This window comes from Pagrus major, chromosome 16, assembly GCF_040436345.1.
Source record: "Pagrus major chromosome 16, Pma_NU_1.0".
In the NCBI taxonomy this organism is placed as follows: domain Eukaryota; kingdom Metazoa; phylum Chordata; class Actinopteri; order Spariformes; family Sparidae; genus Pagrus; species Pagrus major.
In genome coordinates this window covers 16,312,975-16,329,976 of record NC_133230.1, presented here as the reverse complement: position 1 = coordinate 16,329,976, position 17,002 = coordinate 16,312,975, and the positions used below count along the sequence as shown (strand labels likewise).

The following is a 17,002-nucleotide window of genomic DNA, read 5'->3' as shown; positions in this document are numbered from 1 at the left end:
CGCCCTATTAAATCGCCGAAAATCACATATCTTGAAAATGTTTTTTCACCTGAGCCCTTACGTCCCCACCACTTTTCAACACAAGTGACGCCCTTGGATTCAGTGAAGCAACACTTATATAACACAATATATGAGCAAGAATACAAATCCAATAAGTCACCATTTGACAGTTGCAGATTGCCTTTGTGATAACAGTGCACGTGTTCACTTCATATCTGAAGTCACACCCTGTCACACCTGAAACACAAAACAGACCAATCAAACACTGACAGACACTCATTCATGTTGTCGAGATGAATTGATAATATATATTAAACACAGATTAAAAAATGCCTCTAATATTAACCTGTGATCCAATAAATCAACGCCCACTTATCAGCACAATGCAGACAGCAGAAGTGATTATGTGAGATTTGTTTGAATTTTAGGGAGTGCAAAACTATTACAGCGATTCAGAGATTTTGAGCGAGAGCATCCTTCATTCCTCTCACACGTAGTCAAAGCACCGTTTGTAGATAACGACACGAGACAAGATGTTTTTGCATTTTTGCTGAGTGCAAACCATCCGTTGATAACAGAGAGCACGAAACTCGACTGTTTTTGAGAACAGGGATTGAGGGAGGTCTGTTGAGTTTTGGGAAAGATTGCCATGTTCCTCCCACACTTTATCCAGTCAGCAAAGCATCACTGAACTGCCAGTCAGCCAGATTTCTACTCTGCTCATTTCCCCCCACAAACCCACAATATTTAAAGGTCATATTGATAACATCTTTATGTAGACAATTATTTTTTTTATAATAATGCATCTACAGAGCTTGTAGAACAGTGCAGAATAAAAGTAACTTTTTTCCTGATCGTTTATGCTGACAGCTTCTAACAAGGTTTGTCAGCCAATACATTTTTTTTAAATACTTTCTACAGGATGCGCCCAGCATGCTGTACTGCCCTAATGTTGGCTAGCTGGCGTTAGCAACGTTAACTCTGTTCTAAGATCACAGGAGTGGCACAAAGGGACTTGACCTCTTTATGCAATCAACAAATCCTCCAGAAAGCGACACATATTTCAGCTTCTTCTGGTACCATCAGGGCGCTACTTGAAATCTTTTCTTCCCTCTGCGATTCATCTTTTAAATGAATTCTCTGATTTTACTGATTTTTATTTTATGAATTGATGATCAAACCATTCATTAACATCTTCTATTTATTATAGATTCCTTGTTTCCACTGAACTCCTTGGCATATTTTTTTTATTTAATTTGCTTTATTTCATTGTATTTTATTCTTATTTCATTTATTACTCAACTATTCTTGTATCTACATGCTACTGTATGTTTTAGTGTGTGTGCAAGGCAAGCTGCTCAGACAGACTGCCCCTGGTTGGATTAATAAAGCTGTCTGAATCTGTTTTGTGTGTTTACTACATATTCTTTTAAGAAAAAAAAAAGATACTGCTCTTGTTTTGCATGTTGAACACATCAGCAGATATCACTAGTTCAAGTTCAAGCTCATTTTGTGTTTATCTTGACGGCTCCCAGCATCATGTTGCCTCCCCACCGCACACCCTCACCAACCACTTCCCCTCACCCCTTCCACCCTCACTTCCAAGCATTTCACGCCCACAGACCCTCTCCCCTCGCCCATATAAGCTGGCCGCAGATCCAGTCACATCAACTTTGATCAACAAGAGAAAACCACACAGCCATGACTTCGATTGGAGGCCTCACAGGATTTTCAATAATTGCACTGCTGACTCTTCTTGGTGCAAATGTTGGAGGTAAAATCTTCTAGATTTTTTGATGCACTCTTCAGATTTCAATGCTGTTAACATCTGTGTTGCTTGATTTCCACAGAGACCCAAGGAAACCCTCTCAATGAGCCTGACGTCCCTTTCCCGCCTGCCTGTCCCACCGCTCTGAACCTTGCTGCCATTTGCCAACGAGGTCAGGGTCGTCCCAGATACCCAGACAGCTTCTTCCCACGCTCCGGTGCCAGCCACTTCCGTCGCCGTGGAAATGCCATCAACCGTCTGGAGTCCTGGTACTCTTTGTGCTGCGGTGGACAGCAGAGCCCCCAGATCCTCTGCTGCGCCCAACAAGCTGTGAGTCTCTGTTGTTGTGTTTGTGGGAGAAACTGACACCACAATCCAAAGACAACAACTTGTGTTTTCACTATTTTGCACTATATTAATAATATGTCTTGTCTGTGCCCATATACAAAAGGATGAAGTGTGCTTGTCTCTTGTAAACAAGATAATAAATATCTTTCTCTTGCAGTGGAAACAAGCCCTGTCTCACTTCTGCACGGAAGAATACTCCACCATGACTCTCCCGTATGAGTGCTGTGCAGATAGAGGAGACGCACGGTGGACGTGTTTCAACAGCGAGCTGCCAAACCCAAACTACGACCCAACACCAGGGTACGCTGCACCCACAATGCCCCAGGAGCCAGGATTCACTTTCAATGCACATGCTTGTTAAAGGTGAAAAATGTTATAAAACAAAGCAGTTAAATTTGTCTGAGAGTGCTGAACTTTTGTGTAGCTTTGGGTTAATGCGCTCGGATCCCATCTGGACAAAGCTGCATCAGAAAAATGTGCAAGCTGAGATAATAATACAGTGTATCCTGCAAGGTCTTTGCCACAGACGCTCAGAGGAGGTCAGGGCGTGATGGTTGTTAATGATCACAACAGCTGAAGTCAGTTATTTGAACAGCTCTATATTTTAACCACAGGAAAAAAATGTTTTTAATTGCAAATGTTCACTGTTAGTACTCAAATAAATTGTTTAACATGCATTATTCTGTGTTAGAGAAATAAAGGACGAAAGAAAGACAGTTCTCACGTGTTTTCTTGTCTTTTGTCTTATCAATTGTTTGGCTTTTGTTGATTTTAAGTACACAGTAGTTGACATAGATTTGGGGAAACATCAGGTAAATCAGAAAAAAAGTATAGAAACAAGTTTTCAGGCACTCTTAATAATAAATAACACATGTACTGTAATAAATGTCCACCAGGGGTCACTGTTGGCTGTAACAGTTGGGTGTGAGACAGAAACTGATCAGTGATCACTAAAAAAAAAAGTTTGAGCGGCTCCCCAGCCTGAATGGCAATGTGTAGTAAAAGTCACAAATAAATATTAAAGACAAAGCTGAACTCTTTTTGATTGAGATTTTTTACGTATGCCGTCCGTGTGAATGTAAATGAAGTGGGATAGTTTTGTGCTCCGGACCACAAAAAACACAGAATGGCATTTCCTGTTTGGCTTCAAAATAAAAGTGGAACATCGTGTGCAGATGTTGTATTTGTAGAATTGAAATAAACATTTCAATTTGAAGCTAGTGTAAAATGTTCACAACATTGAGGGGCTTTATTTACACATGCTTTGCTGTAGCAGACTGTAACTCTACAATATGAGGCAGCTGTAGTTGCTTGAGTACTTCAACACTTCATATACAAACATTATGGCACTTTTAACACAACTGCATTTATTTGACATGTATAGTTACTAATTATTTTAAAGAATATAATAATTTACACAGATGAACTTTCAAAATATGAAGCTTTGTTATATATTAAACTCCCCAAAGCAAATACAGAAGGTAAAAAAGCTCTGCTTCGACCAACAGCAAAGTCAAAAATCATGTTCACACATTAATGTATTAGAAACAATTAATAAAATTAAAAATTCTATAATAACATATTCTCCTGTATACTGATTACTTTTACCTTTGATACATCACATCAAGTCCATTATACTGCTAATTCTTCTGTACATTTACATGTAATTACTTTACCAAAGTACCTAAATACTTCTTGAACCGTGCCTTACTTGTGTATTTAACTATGCGAGCACTGTGTATATAGTTTTATACATGCATTTAAAAGCAAAGACTACTTTTCACTCATTTCTTCTATCTGTCTTTACAAAATACCTTTGTTGATCACAATCTCTTGAAATATATATTATTGTTAAACCACACACAATACATTTTCTGAAAGATCTTCATTGACTGTATTTATAAGGCCTAAACAAACTAAATAAACGAACTCTCTTTGTTGTCATGACTGTATAAACTGAATAAACAAACTGACCTTAAAGGACAACACAATTTCACACTCTTTTACTTTGTTTATGTTTGGCGTACCCTGCCACCTTTCTAGCTTCAAACATTGTTCTGGGGACCAGCTTGTTTATTCAATTACAAAAAAAAATAGGAATGTCTGAGTTCGCATTATTACCTCGTTAATACTGTAAATATCAAAATTATGAGTGTGAATTTCTTCTCCAAAACTACATAGTGCCCCTTTAACACGCGTTTTATTATGAAAATTCTACCGGAAGTTCCGTTCTATCTCTAGCTAGCAGAGCAGAACACAAACGGCTGCTTCCGCATTGCTTCCTTGTTTATTAGATTGAGGGAAAACAGTGACTTCAGGAGAAAAAAGTTAACTTTTTCTTTCTCCGGGAGCGGTGGGAACTCCTCCACAAGATTTTCGAGTGAGTTGACAGTTTTATTGTGTTGCTGTTGGTCATTTATTAGCGAGAGTAGCTGGGTTAAAGTTAGAAAAGTTAAATCAGGGTTAGCAGCTAGCTTTGCCGCCTCTGTTTCGTTAAATGTCGCAATCCAGGCATCTTTTTTATTGTGCTAGCTTGTTTCAAAACACAGTGGTCTTACCATTTCTTTAAATCACATTACTGAACTGATAGTTAAGTTAACAGAAAGCCTCTCGTCCTGTTTGAATCCAGGTCAGCTCGTCCATCAGCAGAGCCAGCAGTCAACGTGGCTCCTGTCAATATTTGTAGCATGAAGTCATCTCTGTTTGCTGTTAATGTGCTGCTTTTTGTCCACACAGACCCCCAGGATACCTGAAGTGGTCTCACAGAAGAAGCTGTCCACGTTTAATCTCCAGGAGTGAACAGGGATCTGCTCAAGTCTGAGTGTCTGCTCTTGAATGGCCACAGCTGCAGAGGAGCCTCCAGGGCTACAGGGCCCCTCTGGGTGTAAGTACTGTATTATTATATGTAACCCCACCTTCTCATGAAAGGGATTGATCAGATGTATTTGGCATAAGGTCTCACCCACTTACTCATACAGACACATGGACATTGGCTCGGGGTATGGATCCCGTACATGGACATGTCTCAGCAAGACACCAGTTCATCAGACACAATACATCAACCAACCTCCTAGTTTAATACACAACCTGTGTGACCACATAAATGTAATCTTTGAATGGTCTCCAATGTTGGGTCTACTGTTTATATACTCTCATGACACTAATGTACACTTAGGTACATGATTAGGACCACCTAGCTTCAAGAAAAGCAGTCCAGTGCCTCCATCAAAGTTATCATTTTCAGTTTCTGTTAAAAAAGAGAAGTGTTGACTCAACATTATTGTAATTTTTGCGGCTGCGATTTGTGGTGTTGTTGAACTTTATTGCGTAAGACTGACAGATGTTTTAATATTTAACCACTTCTCATTTAAATAATTGTAGTCAAGTCAAAATGTATTTCTATTGCACAATTGAAAACAACATGAGTTGACCAAAGTGCTTGACAAACAAAAGAAAATAAGGTAAAAAAAACACAGACAATAAATGGTTATGCATGAACCCAGAGTTCAAGATAAGATCTCTGGGCAATGTACACAAACTATTAAAAAACACTTCTGAGTATAAGAGATTGCATTTTCACAGTATGATAGCCATCTAAAAAAATATCACCTAAGCCCTCCCAGTTCACGTCATGGATTTCTTTAAAAAAACAAACAAACATATAAAGATAACTACTCAACTGACATTTAAGTGTAAATTCATTCTATCACTCACTGGCCCTGTGTGAACTCACATTAATGGTAATAGCATACTTATCTAATTCCTCCCATTCCACGCAAAGACCTGCAGAGTCAGTTCTGGAGGAGACTGTCTTCTCTCAGAGGTAATGAACGAGGTGCGTCTGCATGTTGTTTCAGAGCTCAGCTGCACTCTTTGTTTTCAACATTAGGGAATGTTAGAAGCTGTTTCGAGCTGTGTGTTTGATATGAATGCATTCAGTGTTAGAATTGCTTTTACTTTGATTGTTATTTTATTTATTATTTCTGTATAACTTGTATGTTCTCTCCATTTTTTTCACTCCAGATTCGCCTGGGACTCGAAAAAATGCTGCTATTGAGGTAACTCACTTGTTTGGAGGAAATGTGTGATCCAGCTCTGTGTCAGTTAGGAAACACTCATTACATTTATCTTAGGCGGTTTGGAAATTACGGATATTTAGCTGACACATCCTTTATTCCTTCCTCTTTTAAACATGAGAATGCGACACATTGCTTCAGATTTGCACAGAGTTTTTTTCCTCTTGTAATTCTGCCTTCTACCATGTTTGTGCTGACAGGGTCCGAGCACCACCATGACTCAGAACATGAAAAAGACTATCGGCCACCGTGGAATTGATCCCACTGGAGAGACGACGTACAAGAAGGTGGTTATTTTCATTGTCTGTTAATCTGCAATTTACTTTCCATTTAAGGAGTAATTTGTAAGATATGGCCAGAATATTAGTTTAAAACGTTGCTGATGTAGTTTCAGCAGGGAGATGCAAAAGCAGAAAGTCTGCTACTTAGTCGACATAAACAAAAGAAACTCACAAAATGTCAAGAAAGAAGATTTTTAAACAGCTATTTTACTTACTGAACAGAAAAATACAACTGTACACTGTCTGAATTCAAGTTTCTCTCTTTTACCGCGCTCAGCGGAGCTTAATCGGCTCGTTAACTCATCATAAAACACACTTAGAACTCGACATAAACCAAATAAAACTCACAAAAACCGTCTTGGTTTGTCTTTCCTCAATCATCTTTGGTTTGGTCTAAAATAAATCCTCAGTTCACAGAGTAGGATGTGAAAATACTACTGATCAACACACCATTTTCGCCTACTGCTTATCCCAGTCTCACTCTCACTCTGGCTCTTCTGCTGCTTCATATCACTTCTGTCCCAGCCCGCCGTATCTTCTTGTCCCCAGAGTCGTATTCCCGGCCGGTGTTAGTCACATCCATAATGTATGTATGTACTGTACGTATTAGCAGGCTGCCCCAATGGTTTTGGAGCTACATTCAAATTTTGGCCATTTCTTGCAAATTACACCTTTAATTGCCTAGTCTGTAAATGTCAGAAAACAGTATTATGAATATATTAATAGTAGTAAATGTACATCATGATTTCTGAGAGTTGTTTTATCCAACGAGCAATCAAAAACCCAAAGATATTACATTTGTCAAGATAATGTTTTGAGTTTTTGAGTAATAAATTAATTAAACGATTAATTGATTTTCAGATCAGTTGCGGATTAATTTTCTGTTGATGGTCTTATCAAAATTAAGTAACTAGTGAAATGGAAACAAGTACTTCTGTTGAGTTTGCTTATGATTGGTTAATAGATATTGATTGATCTATAGTGGCAGTGTCTAAAAGAAACTTGAGAGCTCTTTTACCACAGGCAGATAAACTGAAAGTATTATGCCAAGTTCTTATTTCTGTATTTTTTTGTTTCTCAGAAGCTGTACGTCTGTTTACCTCATGCTTACTCACACTTAAAGTTGTGTAATTGTGTGATTGTTTTTACAGTATCAGCTGATGATCTGCAAAAATTACCTGCAAGTGTGGCATGTGAACCTTAATGAGTTTACTATTAAAGACAGATTGAGCTGCATTTTTCTTGTGATTAATTTTTCATGGTTTTTTCCATCTTCCAGACCACATCATCAGCCCTGAAAGGTGCCATCCAGTTAGGCATCACGCACACAGTGGGCAGCTTAAGCCAGAAACCTGAGAGAGATGTGCTGCTGCAGGACTTTGAAGTGGTGGAAAGCATCTTCTTTCCCAGGTGAGTCTTTAAAGTGATGAAGTAAAGATGATTAAATGTGTCTTTTCCACATTAATAAGTCTTATAGTGTTTGGTTAACTCCTCTCCCTCCTGTTTTTTACTGGCAGTGAGGGGAGCAACCTGACACCAGCCCACCATTATGGAGACTTCAGGTTCAAGACGTATGCACCGATCGCCTTTCGCTACTTCAGGGAATTGTTTGGCATCCGGCCCGATGACTACATGGTATTCTTGTTAACTCAGCATCTGTAATACTTAAAGAATGTGTATAAAGCTCTGCAGAAAGGAAATGAGTTGTGAACTGTAAGAAGAAAGTAGTGGTTGAGGAACTGGAAAGAGTGAAATTAAGGAAGTGTGAAATAATGCAGTGTTGACACACTAAAGGTGGAGCTGCTGATGAGGCTCAGCTGGCTTGATTGCCCTGTTTTTAACCTGTTAATCTGTGTCATTGTTGTTGTTGTTGTTTGTTTGTTTTCCATCACATATCTAACCAGCATGCTCTGTTCTGATCACAGTATTCTCTGTGTAATGAGGACCTGATCGAGCTGTCAAACTCCGGGGCCAGTGGATCTCTCTTCTACCTCTCCAGTGATGATGAGTTCATTATTAAGACAGTGCAGCACAAAGAGGCCGAATTTCTACAGAAACTGCTTCCAGGATACTTTATGGTAAGATTTTGTGAAGGGATTTAAGATACAAGATGATTTAAACAGAATAAACGTGCACATGATTATCCCACATAGTAAAACTATGGACTGACCCCTGATCATTATCCTTTTATCTGTCTGTCTATCTCTTCTGCATGTGTTAGAGGCATAAACACACATCTGTAGCCCATTTAGATCAAGTAACAGATGCTTTTTGGCTGTACTTGAACATGACAACCTTATGTTGCTCCTAACCTTCTCTATCATCACTTTTAAACATCATCATAGTCGATCTCTCAGCACAGCTGTTGACTGCTGTTCAACATATGTGAGCTGTGATCAAATTTCTTATTTCTTTAATAGTCTGACAGCAGAAAACGGATGTCTGCAAAGAAATGCAACCCTAAATCACAAACATGCTGATTTGCACATGACATCTGTGTTTAGGCGTAATATGGCGGGTAATATGCAGTGGAATTTTTACTTTACGGATTACGGACGTAGCAGATTAGCACAAGATTGCGATAACTGACTTGCTCCACAATTGTTACAAATGACTAGAGGTCCTTAGGTAATACTAGTTCAATGCGAATAGGGCTTTTGTCATAGTAACAAAAGTGCTTGTGTGGTTTATGCTGTTGGTTGAATAAAAAAAAATAGCAATTTAGGTCAGCATATGCTCTAGGAAATGTTTACTTTTTCTGACAGACAAAGGATGAATCAAGAAAATACTTGATAATGATCATTATTAATGAAAATCCTCTCTGCTCTCCTTCAGAACCTAAACCAGAACAGGCGGACCTTATTGCCAAAGTTTTATGGACTCTACTGTGTCCAGGCAGCGGGTAAGAACATCCGCATCGTAGTCATGAACAATCTGCTCCCGAGCGCTGTACGAATGCACCTCAAGTATGATCTGAAGGGCTCCACGTACAAGCGACGGGCCTCACCTAAAGAGAGAGACAAGGCCGTGCCAACATACAAGGACCTGGATTTCATGCAGGACATGCAGGAGGGGCTGCTAATGGAGGGGGACAAGCACAGTGCTGTTTGCAAGACCATCCACAGAGACTGTCTGGTAAGACTACAGAATAAAGTCTGTCGCAACATGAAGCAACAAGTGTGGTTGTACTGTTTGATTTTAGATTAAAGCACCTAGTTAACTAAAAAAATTACCTGCATTTGTCTTGCAAATTTATTCTCAATCACTGCTCTCACAATACTTGTTATCCTTTATTTCCATTTAGCTTTTGCAAAGTTTTAAGATTATGGATTACAGCCTCCTGGTGGGAGTCCACAACCTAGATCAGGCTTGTCGAGAGCAGGCCAGTGAAGAGGCGGTGGCCGGGGCTGCGGACCAAAGGAGGCCACAAGGCCAAAAGTCCCTGTACAGCACGGCTATAGAGGCCATCCAGGCTGAGGCAGGGAGCATGGGATCAACGGGCACCGAGGACAAGTGAGTGTTCCTGTGGCCTTATGAAGTCATGTGTCAGGCAACTTCCTTGTCACAGTTTCTGTTACCACAAAGAAGGAATGACGGATCATTTAAAAATACTTTTTGTTTTACTTTACAGAACTGGAGGCATCCCAGCACGGAACTCAAAAGGCGAGAGGCTGCTGGTGTATATTGGTATCATTGACATTCTGCAGTCCTACAGGTAAACGCTTCAATGCTCCGTCTGTGTCTACACAGGATGTGCTTAGGCATAGTATTTAGTGTCCAGGAGCACCGGTTAAGCGTCCAGAGCCCGTATTTGCTGAACAAAATCCATATCATGCATCCTTAGCTACACTGTCCACCTGCATATATACAATTGGATGTTTATTGTCAGCTGGTAGCTAAACAGCTGATGAATGAGCAAGTGATTGTGAAGAATGAATAAGGTGCAAGCGTGGCCTCAGGGCATGAGGCGATGATAAATGATAAAGTTTAAAGTGAAGGTTAGTTTAATGTTTCTGCTGTGAAGATGTTGTGTGAAACCAAATATGTTTCATGTTGTAACTTCATTTTAATAATCCAGATTTTATGTGCTGTTTTTCAGATTCGTAAAGAGGCTTGAACACTCGTGGAAAGCTCTGGTTCACGATGGGGTGAGATACCTTTTACTGGCCTCAGTTAATTGTGTTTTAGATTAACAGATATATATTGTGTAACCCCTGTAATCATTCCTTTTCTTTAGGACACTGTATCGGTGCACAGACCGGGATTCTATGCAGAACGATTTGAGAAGTTCATGTGCAATGTAGTCTTCAGGAAGATCACATGTAAGTATAAAGAAGGTTTTCCAGTAAATGTGTTCTGTCTTATTTTGTCATCACAGTTATCCAGGTAAAAACTGGGAACAAAATCGTCTGCTTGGTCTTCGTTTTGTGGATCAGGATTTCTTCCATTTCTAGTAACACTACCGAACTATGTTTGGCTTCATGACCTCTTAATTAACACTTTCCCTCTTGTGTCCAGTGAAGACCTCCCCATCTAAAAAGCGCCGTGCAGTGGCACATGGGCCTTTGAAAAAGACGGCTGGCTCTGGGCCTTCTCTGTCGACCCAAACGAGCGTCAACAACCAGCACCCTTTACTCCAACATCAAGTCAGCACTGACACCATAGAAAACACTGAAGGAGACAACGGTAAGAGCTGGGAATTTTCAGGTTTCACCTGGAATGCAAACAAGTGAAAATGAATTTTGTTGACTGATACCTGCAGAGATTCAGTCTTCCAGCATGTACCAGCTTGTGAAGTGCTTCTTTCACAACACAGGATTAACAGTTTTTCCTCCCGTCACACCCAGTCATGCAGTCAGGTCGTCCCGACCTCCTCCCAAAGACCTTACCTCCCAGCGACGCTGTTGGCAACACAACAATTGTCTCCTCCGTGGGAAACTCTGGATTTGCTCCCACAAGTCAGAATCCGCCTCAGGATACCAGCAGGCCAGTGGGAGTGGATTCAAACAACACGCCGAGCAAAGACAAGGAGCACAGCACCCCCAAGAGGTAAGAGGGAAAAGATCAGTGTTTTAATATAAGGAATCCTCAGCAGTATATGCATGTTAAAACTGGTTTTGTAATGTTGTGGATTATAATTATGATTACCATCAGATTCAAGTGTTTTCTTTTAAAATGTGGCAGAAATGTGTTACTACACAGTATAAAAAGAAATCTAGTAAGAGATCAATAAAAGACTAACTCTATGATCACATATACATACGCTGTATAAATAATATCCACTGAATCTATTGATGATAATGCTGAGCCTCGGTCAACCAGGTCTACTGACTAGTTGGTTTGGTACATGTGGCAGCAACAACCTTTGGTTCTTGGATCTTTCTGATCCAACTAACTAACTGTTTTTACACCCATTAAAACACAGACAAAAGAAACTTTGCAAATTACATCTTGTACATTTTGAATCATTTCATATCAGTCCAACTATTTTATTAATTGATTCATCGTTCCAGTGATTTTTAATGAAAAAAATGGCGAATGTTGTAAACTGAATGTCTTTGGGTGTTGGACTGCTGGGTGGATAAAACAAGCAATTTTACTGAATCATGTTGGGTTCTTGGAACACTTCTTTTGCCATTTTATAGACAAAATAGTAATTCATCAGTTAAAAAGAATTAACCAGTGGATTAGGCAATAAAGAAAGTAATTTTAGTTGTGCCTTAATAATCTATTATGTTGACTGATACATTTAATTTTCAACAAAATTCTGGCATGGGTTTGAGCCTCAGAGAGACCTTTGTTTTAGGCTGTATGCAAATCCCATCGCTTCTACTTCTTCCGGCTGGACCTAACCCCAACCAACAATTTCAGTGGTTGACCTTCTGCCGGTGATGCACAGGTTGGGAATGAAGGCGGCCTGAGAGTGTGAACTCGAGGCAAATATGTCCCTTAGCCAGAATCTCAGGAAAATCAACATGTGCACTGCACTGCAGCAACTGTAGAATCTCCATCTAGTGGCAAACATCAGAAATCATGTCATGCAAATCTCAAGTAATTTCTTTAAGCAGAGGTGTAAAGGTTGGTGTGCGTATATTCACTTGATATATTTTTTCACGCACACAGACTCAGTGTGTCATAATGTATTGAGTTCCCTTTACTTATAGTGTCGCCTTTTCTGTCTGCAGCGCTCAGTTTGGGACCCTTGAAGAAAGTATCGGTGCTGAGGATGTGATCTCACTCAGCGACATTGTTCCTAATGCAAGCAAATGCTCTGTAAGTTGATAGGAATTTTTTTTCTCAGGCTTTCCTGTGACACTTTTCACTTATACTGAGTGTTTTTAAACAAGGTTATTTCCTTTGTGTTCACAGGTATAGCTGTGTGAAGGAGACATGGACTGAAATGAACTGAAACAAACTTTGAGGATGTTATGAGCACAGAGGAAATGTTACAACTCCCCGTGGTGTGATTTAAGGTACCAGCATTGAAAAGTTATAGAGTGTATCAGCTCAACCAAGAGGGATATTCAGTGTTTTGTTGTTGTTGTTTTTGCACTTTGGTTTCTAAATCTCAACATGGAATGGGCACGTCAGTGGGTGGTTATGTTCCGACACTAGTTATTGCGGGTGCATTAATGCTGTGGTTATCAAACACTATTATTCATCTCAAAGGAATGCTTTTATGCACAACCAAAGATTGTTCTTGGCACTGATGTGCTCAGTGAAACCAGCATTTGGTGTAGAGTGTAACATGAGAAATTTGCCTTATGTGAGAACTTTATTTAAGCATAGTTACAAAATTAATTGTCTCCTCCTTTGTGTTTACCAAACTGGTGTAGCACATCCTCATGCATACTTGCTCTGTAAGTGTTGGTTCCACCACCCAAAAGCCAGAACCTAGAGGACTGTTTCTGCTCGGTTTGACTCAAATGCTTTAGCAGAAATCCATGTAATTTGGAGTGGGAACACAGTTTTTAATAAAAGGTTTTATTTTCTGTATTGATACAAGGTAAGCTGCTGTTTCTTAAGCTTACTCTGAATGCAAATGATGCTGGAAAAGAGGTGATCCTCAGTTCGTGGTTTCTATTTAACCAGCTTTTGTAATGGACCTGTGCTATTTTTAAGACTGTGAATCCTAAATGTCATCTCTCATGTTCAGGTCTAAGGGGTTTTACAACAAGAGGGGTTTTATACTTGTACACTGTGCGATCTGATATCAGTTTCAGGTTTAGTGTGTAGGCTGGTTTATGTCCAAATGTGACCAGAGAACTGATGCTCAGATGACAAAAAGGTGACCTGGGGCCTGTCTCATAAAGTAAGAGTTAGTCGGCTAAGTTTGACATAAACCTTGTCTTTTTCAGTGTCAGAGAGGGCTCGAGTTCCAGTTTGAGTTATGTTGCAATGTCAATTTATCAGACCAAATATGCAAAGAGCAGCTTGTGTTTTAATGTCGCTCTCCTGGCATTAATTAAACCCCAAAAACTCATCTCTGTTCCTCAGATTTATGTATTTGAAGGTTTTTTAATGAAAGTCACAAAGCAGTTATCCACATGATAATTGAAGGCAATGGTCCAGAATGAATCGCCAGGTGTTAAATGCCTGAAAATTCATAATTTTTAAAATATTTAAAATGAACTGTGATTTATATATTTTAAATTAATAAAACTGCTATTTAAAGAACCATAATTGATTAAGGCTGTAGGTGGGTATAGAGTTTGCATTGTAGGTAAATTGTTAGAAGGAGGTGATAATTTGGAACTTTCATTGTCTATATTATCTACTCATTCATACTTACAGCAAAAAAAACATAAATATTGTAACACTGGCCCCTGAGAACATAATCTCTAATGTGTAACTGAGTAGGAATACTCCCATAGACGCATTAATAAGACACTATCGTAGATAACTACAGGTCATCGGCATAATCAATGTCATTTATGCAACGTGCCCACTAATGTCACGTAGTTGTGTAACCACAGCACCTGTGGTTAGTGTTTGTGTGTGCGTGTGTGTGTGTGTCTGTTTGTGTTTGCTGTTTTGTATTTTACGTCGCCACATTGCAACATAAATTGTAGAGTGGAGTAGAAAGACTGCTGAGGATTTGAACAATAACCTTTTTCTTCAAGTATTTTGTGTACATCTTTCTTTTTGCTAAAAGTAAGAAAGCTACGTACAAACTCAAAATAATGTGGATCACTCACATTTTAGTAACCTATTCATTTACAGTCCAGGGTACTGAATCACTGCATATTCTATCCTATATGTTTTCACACTGATTCATGATGTAATGCTATTTGATTGTTGTGTTATTTTCAGCTTTTTGTGTCCTGATTTTTATATTTGAGTGGTGAACTTTTCCTAAACAATACTAATAATTGGCATTAAAACAACCTTTGTCGCTGCTGTTTCCTGACAGGGATAAGCTTTTCACCACATCTCTTATCAAATTCATTTTTCTTGATGTTGCATGATGCGATTGGTTTTTGGTAAACTCGAGTTAACAGAGCACGTCGTGTGAGTTTTGTGAGACAGGTCATCCAGACTCACCAGTGTGTGGTGAGGCTGATAACTTAAAGAGAGGTTTTTGAGACAGGCCCCAACTATCATATAGATGCTATTTTTTTCATTAGCAAAACATGGTGATGGCTGCCTGGTGTGTAAAAGTACAAAACTATCTTTTTTTCTTTTGTCAACTCAAACTGGTAGATGTAGTATTGTCAGTCTAAGTTGCCAAGTTTTACTGAATTGTTTGATATTTGAAAAAAAACAGGAATGTAATCAAAATTCATTTTTAGTTTTACAGCATAAAGAAATCAGCAATTTGAAAGATGAATCGAATGCTTAGAAGAACTATGCAACAAAAGTCTTTGTTTACTCTTTAAGTGTTCCTAAATGAATAGACTGTGCAATGGATTACAATAATTGATGATTTCCCCACCAAGATTAGATGAAAAACCATCATTTGGTGTTTTTATACATCCTGTAGATGGTTTGTGGAGATTATTTTATTCTACCGGCTGTTGTTTCAAACTGTCAGACAATGCTCTGTCCTAATATTTAAAGTGAAACAGTGCCTTATTGTAAAAACACACGCAGCCTATGAACCAAACATGTAAATAGTCAAGTGTATTATAGTATTTATTATTGTATGTATTGCTCTGGTTTCCAAAATGTATATTAATGGTGATGATGGATTGAAAATGTGCCTTTTTCTCGCACAACAAACCTGTATCAAAGGCATCCAGCTACGGAAGTAAATCCTTTGTTCTTTGTGATGATTTTGATTGTCAACATAACAACTGGTGAATCATTCTCTGTATGCTTTAATTCATATTCACTTGCCTTTTGAAGTATATACAATAAATGTGTGCACATCTGTAGACGAGAATCACAAAAATGCCTTTTCACAGAACATGTATTCAGACGTTTTCTCTCTCTTTCTCTTTGGGAGATGTCATGTTTTTGTACACTTGCACCTAAAGTTATTAAAGAATAAAAGTCTTGTTACTTTTGTTTGATTATATAGCAGTATACAGATCAGCTTTTTATGTCTCTTATAGTGTAATACCATTAAACTTCTTTGCATCCTGTAAGACGATATCGAATCGTCAACTGCCAGGCATTTTAACTGTTAATAGAGAGGTAGCTGTCCCTTTTATATTTCTTGGTGTATCACACCCTTGCAATGTGGCAGATTAATAAACATGACTAGTTTATGGAAATGTTGGATTTATATTAATTTTTGCATTGATAAGATGAAGTTCCTTGATTTGTCAGGTATTTCAGTTTCTGTGATATGCGATAAAAAGACTTCCCTGTCTGGTGATTTTATCCATTAACATCTTCTTAAATGAGTTTCCAGAAAATGTACTCGATATCAAGATATTCTTTACATGGATATTATTACAATACAGAATTACATTTATGCTAATAATCGATCGGTATCACCCAATCCTAGTCTGTTTATTCTTAGCACTCTCGATGAAAGCTGAGTAAAAGTCAGTAAATACAAGTAAATACAATCTGTTTGGGCGAGACAAGTTTATTGGCAGTGTTGTATAAAGTACCCAAAAGGGCGCCCATTGGCTTTGTCCTCACTGCAGCGGCCCAGGGTTTGGATCCCAGCCTGGGGCCCTTTGTTGCGTGTGTCCCCCCTCCTCTCGTCTTGTTTCCTGTTGTCTCTGGAGCTGTCCTGTCGATGGGGCCATACAACGGTCAAAAAAAAAAAAAGTACCCAAAAGTCATACTTAAGTAAAAGTAAAGATATCATGTTAAAATATTACTTTAATTAAATACAAATAGTACTTGAGTAAATGTCTTAAAGTGTCTGATATCAAATAAATTTAAGTATCAAAAGTAATTTTCTAGAAAAAAATGAACTAAAGTATCAAAAGTGCAAGTAAAAGTAAATTATAGACTACCTATATTTACATGTATGCAGCCCAAAGTAGACATTTGAAAGCTCCAGAAAAAGCAATAAAGACTATCTTGAGTTCAGGTTTATATGGAAAAAAACAGTCTATAGATTCAGA

General features: G+C 38.6%; 2 protein-coding genes across 2 annotated transcripts; both read left to right on the top strand.

The window, feature by feature from the left end:
* Positions 1–1,694: 1,694 nt before the first annotated feature.
* On the top strand, positions 1,695–2,832 carry ecm1a (extracellular matrix protein 1a). The gene is made up of 3 exons (XM_073484231.1): positions 1,695–1,774; positions 1,851–2,098; positions 2,274–2,832. Exons 1-3 carry the CDS (start codon positions 1,702–1,704, stop codon positions 2,475–2,477), a joined length of 525 nt encoding a protein of 174 aa, XP_073340332.1. The 5' UTR covers positions 1,695–1,701; the 3' UTR covers positions 2,478–2,832.
* Positions 2,833–4,393: 1,561 nt separating this feature from the next.
* Positions 4,394–15,982, top strand: LOC141010766 (phosphatidylinositol 4-phosphate 5-kinase type-1 alpha-like). Its single transcript, XM_073483854.1, has 16 exons — positions 4,394–4,496; positions 4,853–5,000; positions 6,140–6,174; positions 6,393–6,479; positions 7,753–7,883; positions 7,991–8,108; positions 8,399–8,551; positions 9,309–9,608; positions 9,778–9,986; positions 10,105–10,188; positions 10,573–10,621; positions 10,711–10,795; positions 10,992–11,159; positions 11,321–11,522; positions 12,659–12,746; positions 12,843–15,982. Exons 2-16 carry the CDS (start codon positions 4,952–4,954, stop codon positions 12,846–12,848), a joined length of 1,764 nt encoding a protein of 587 aa, XP_073339955.1. The 5' UTR covers positions 4,394–4,496; positions 4,853–4,951; the 3' UTR covers positions 12,849–15,982.
* Positions 15,983–17,002: the final 1,020 nt, after the last annotated feature.

Excerpts from the sequence above, each read along its gene's own strand:
- LOC141010766 (XM_073483854.1), top strand. The coding sequence starts at position 4,952 with ATGGCCACAGCTGCAGAGGAGCCTCCAGGGCTACAGGGCCCCTCTGGG. Across the intron at positions 8,552-9,308 it reads TGCTTCCAGGATACTTTATG|AACCTAAACCAGAACAGGCG; the intron begins GTAAGATTTTGT and ends GCTCTCCTTCAG. Across the intron at positions 9,987-10,104 it reads TCAACGGGCACCGAGGACAA|AACTGGAGGCATCCCAGCAC; the intron begins GTGAGTGTTCCT and ends TTTACTTTACAG.
- ecm1a (XM_073484231.1), top strand. The coding sequence starts at position 1,702 with ATGACTTCGATTGGAGGCCTCACAGGATTTTCAATAATTGCACTGCTG. Across the intron at positions 1,775-1,850 it reads TCTTGGTGCAAATGTTGGAG|AGACCCAAGGAAACCCTCTC; the intron begins GTAAAATCTTCT and ends TGATTTCCACAG. Across the intron at positions 2,099-2,273 it reads TCTGCTGCGCCCAACAAGCT|TGGAAACAAGCCCTGTCTCA; the intron begins GTGAGTCTCTGT and ends TTTCTCTTGCAG.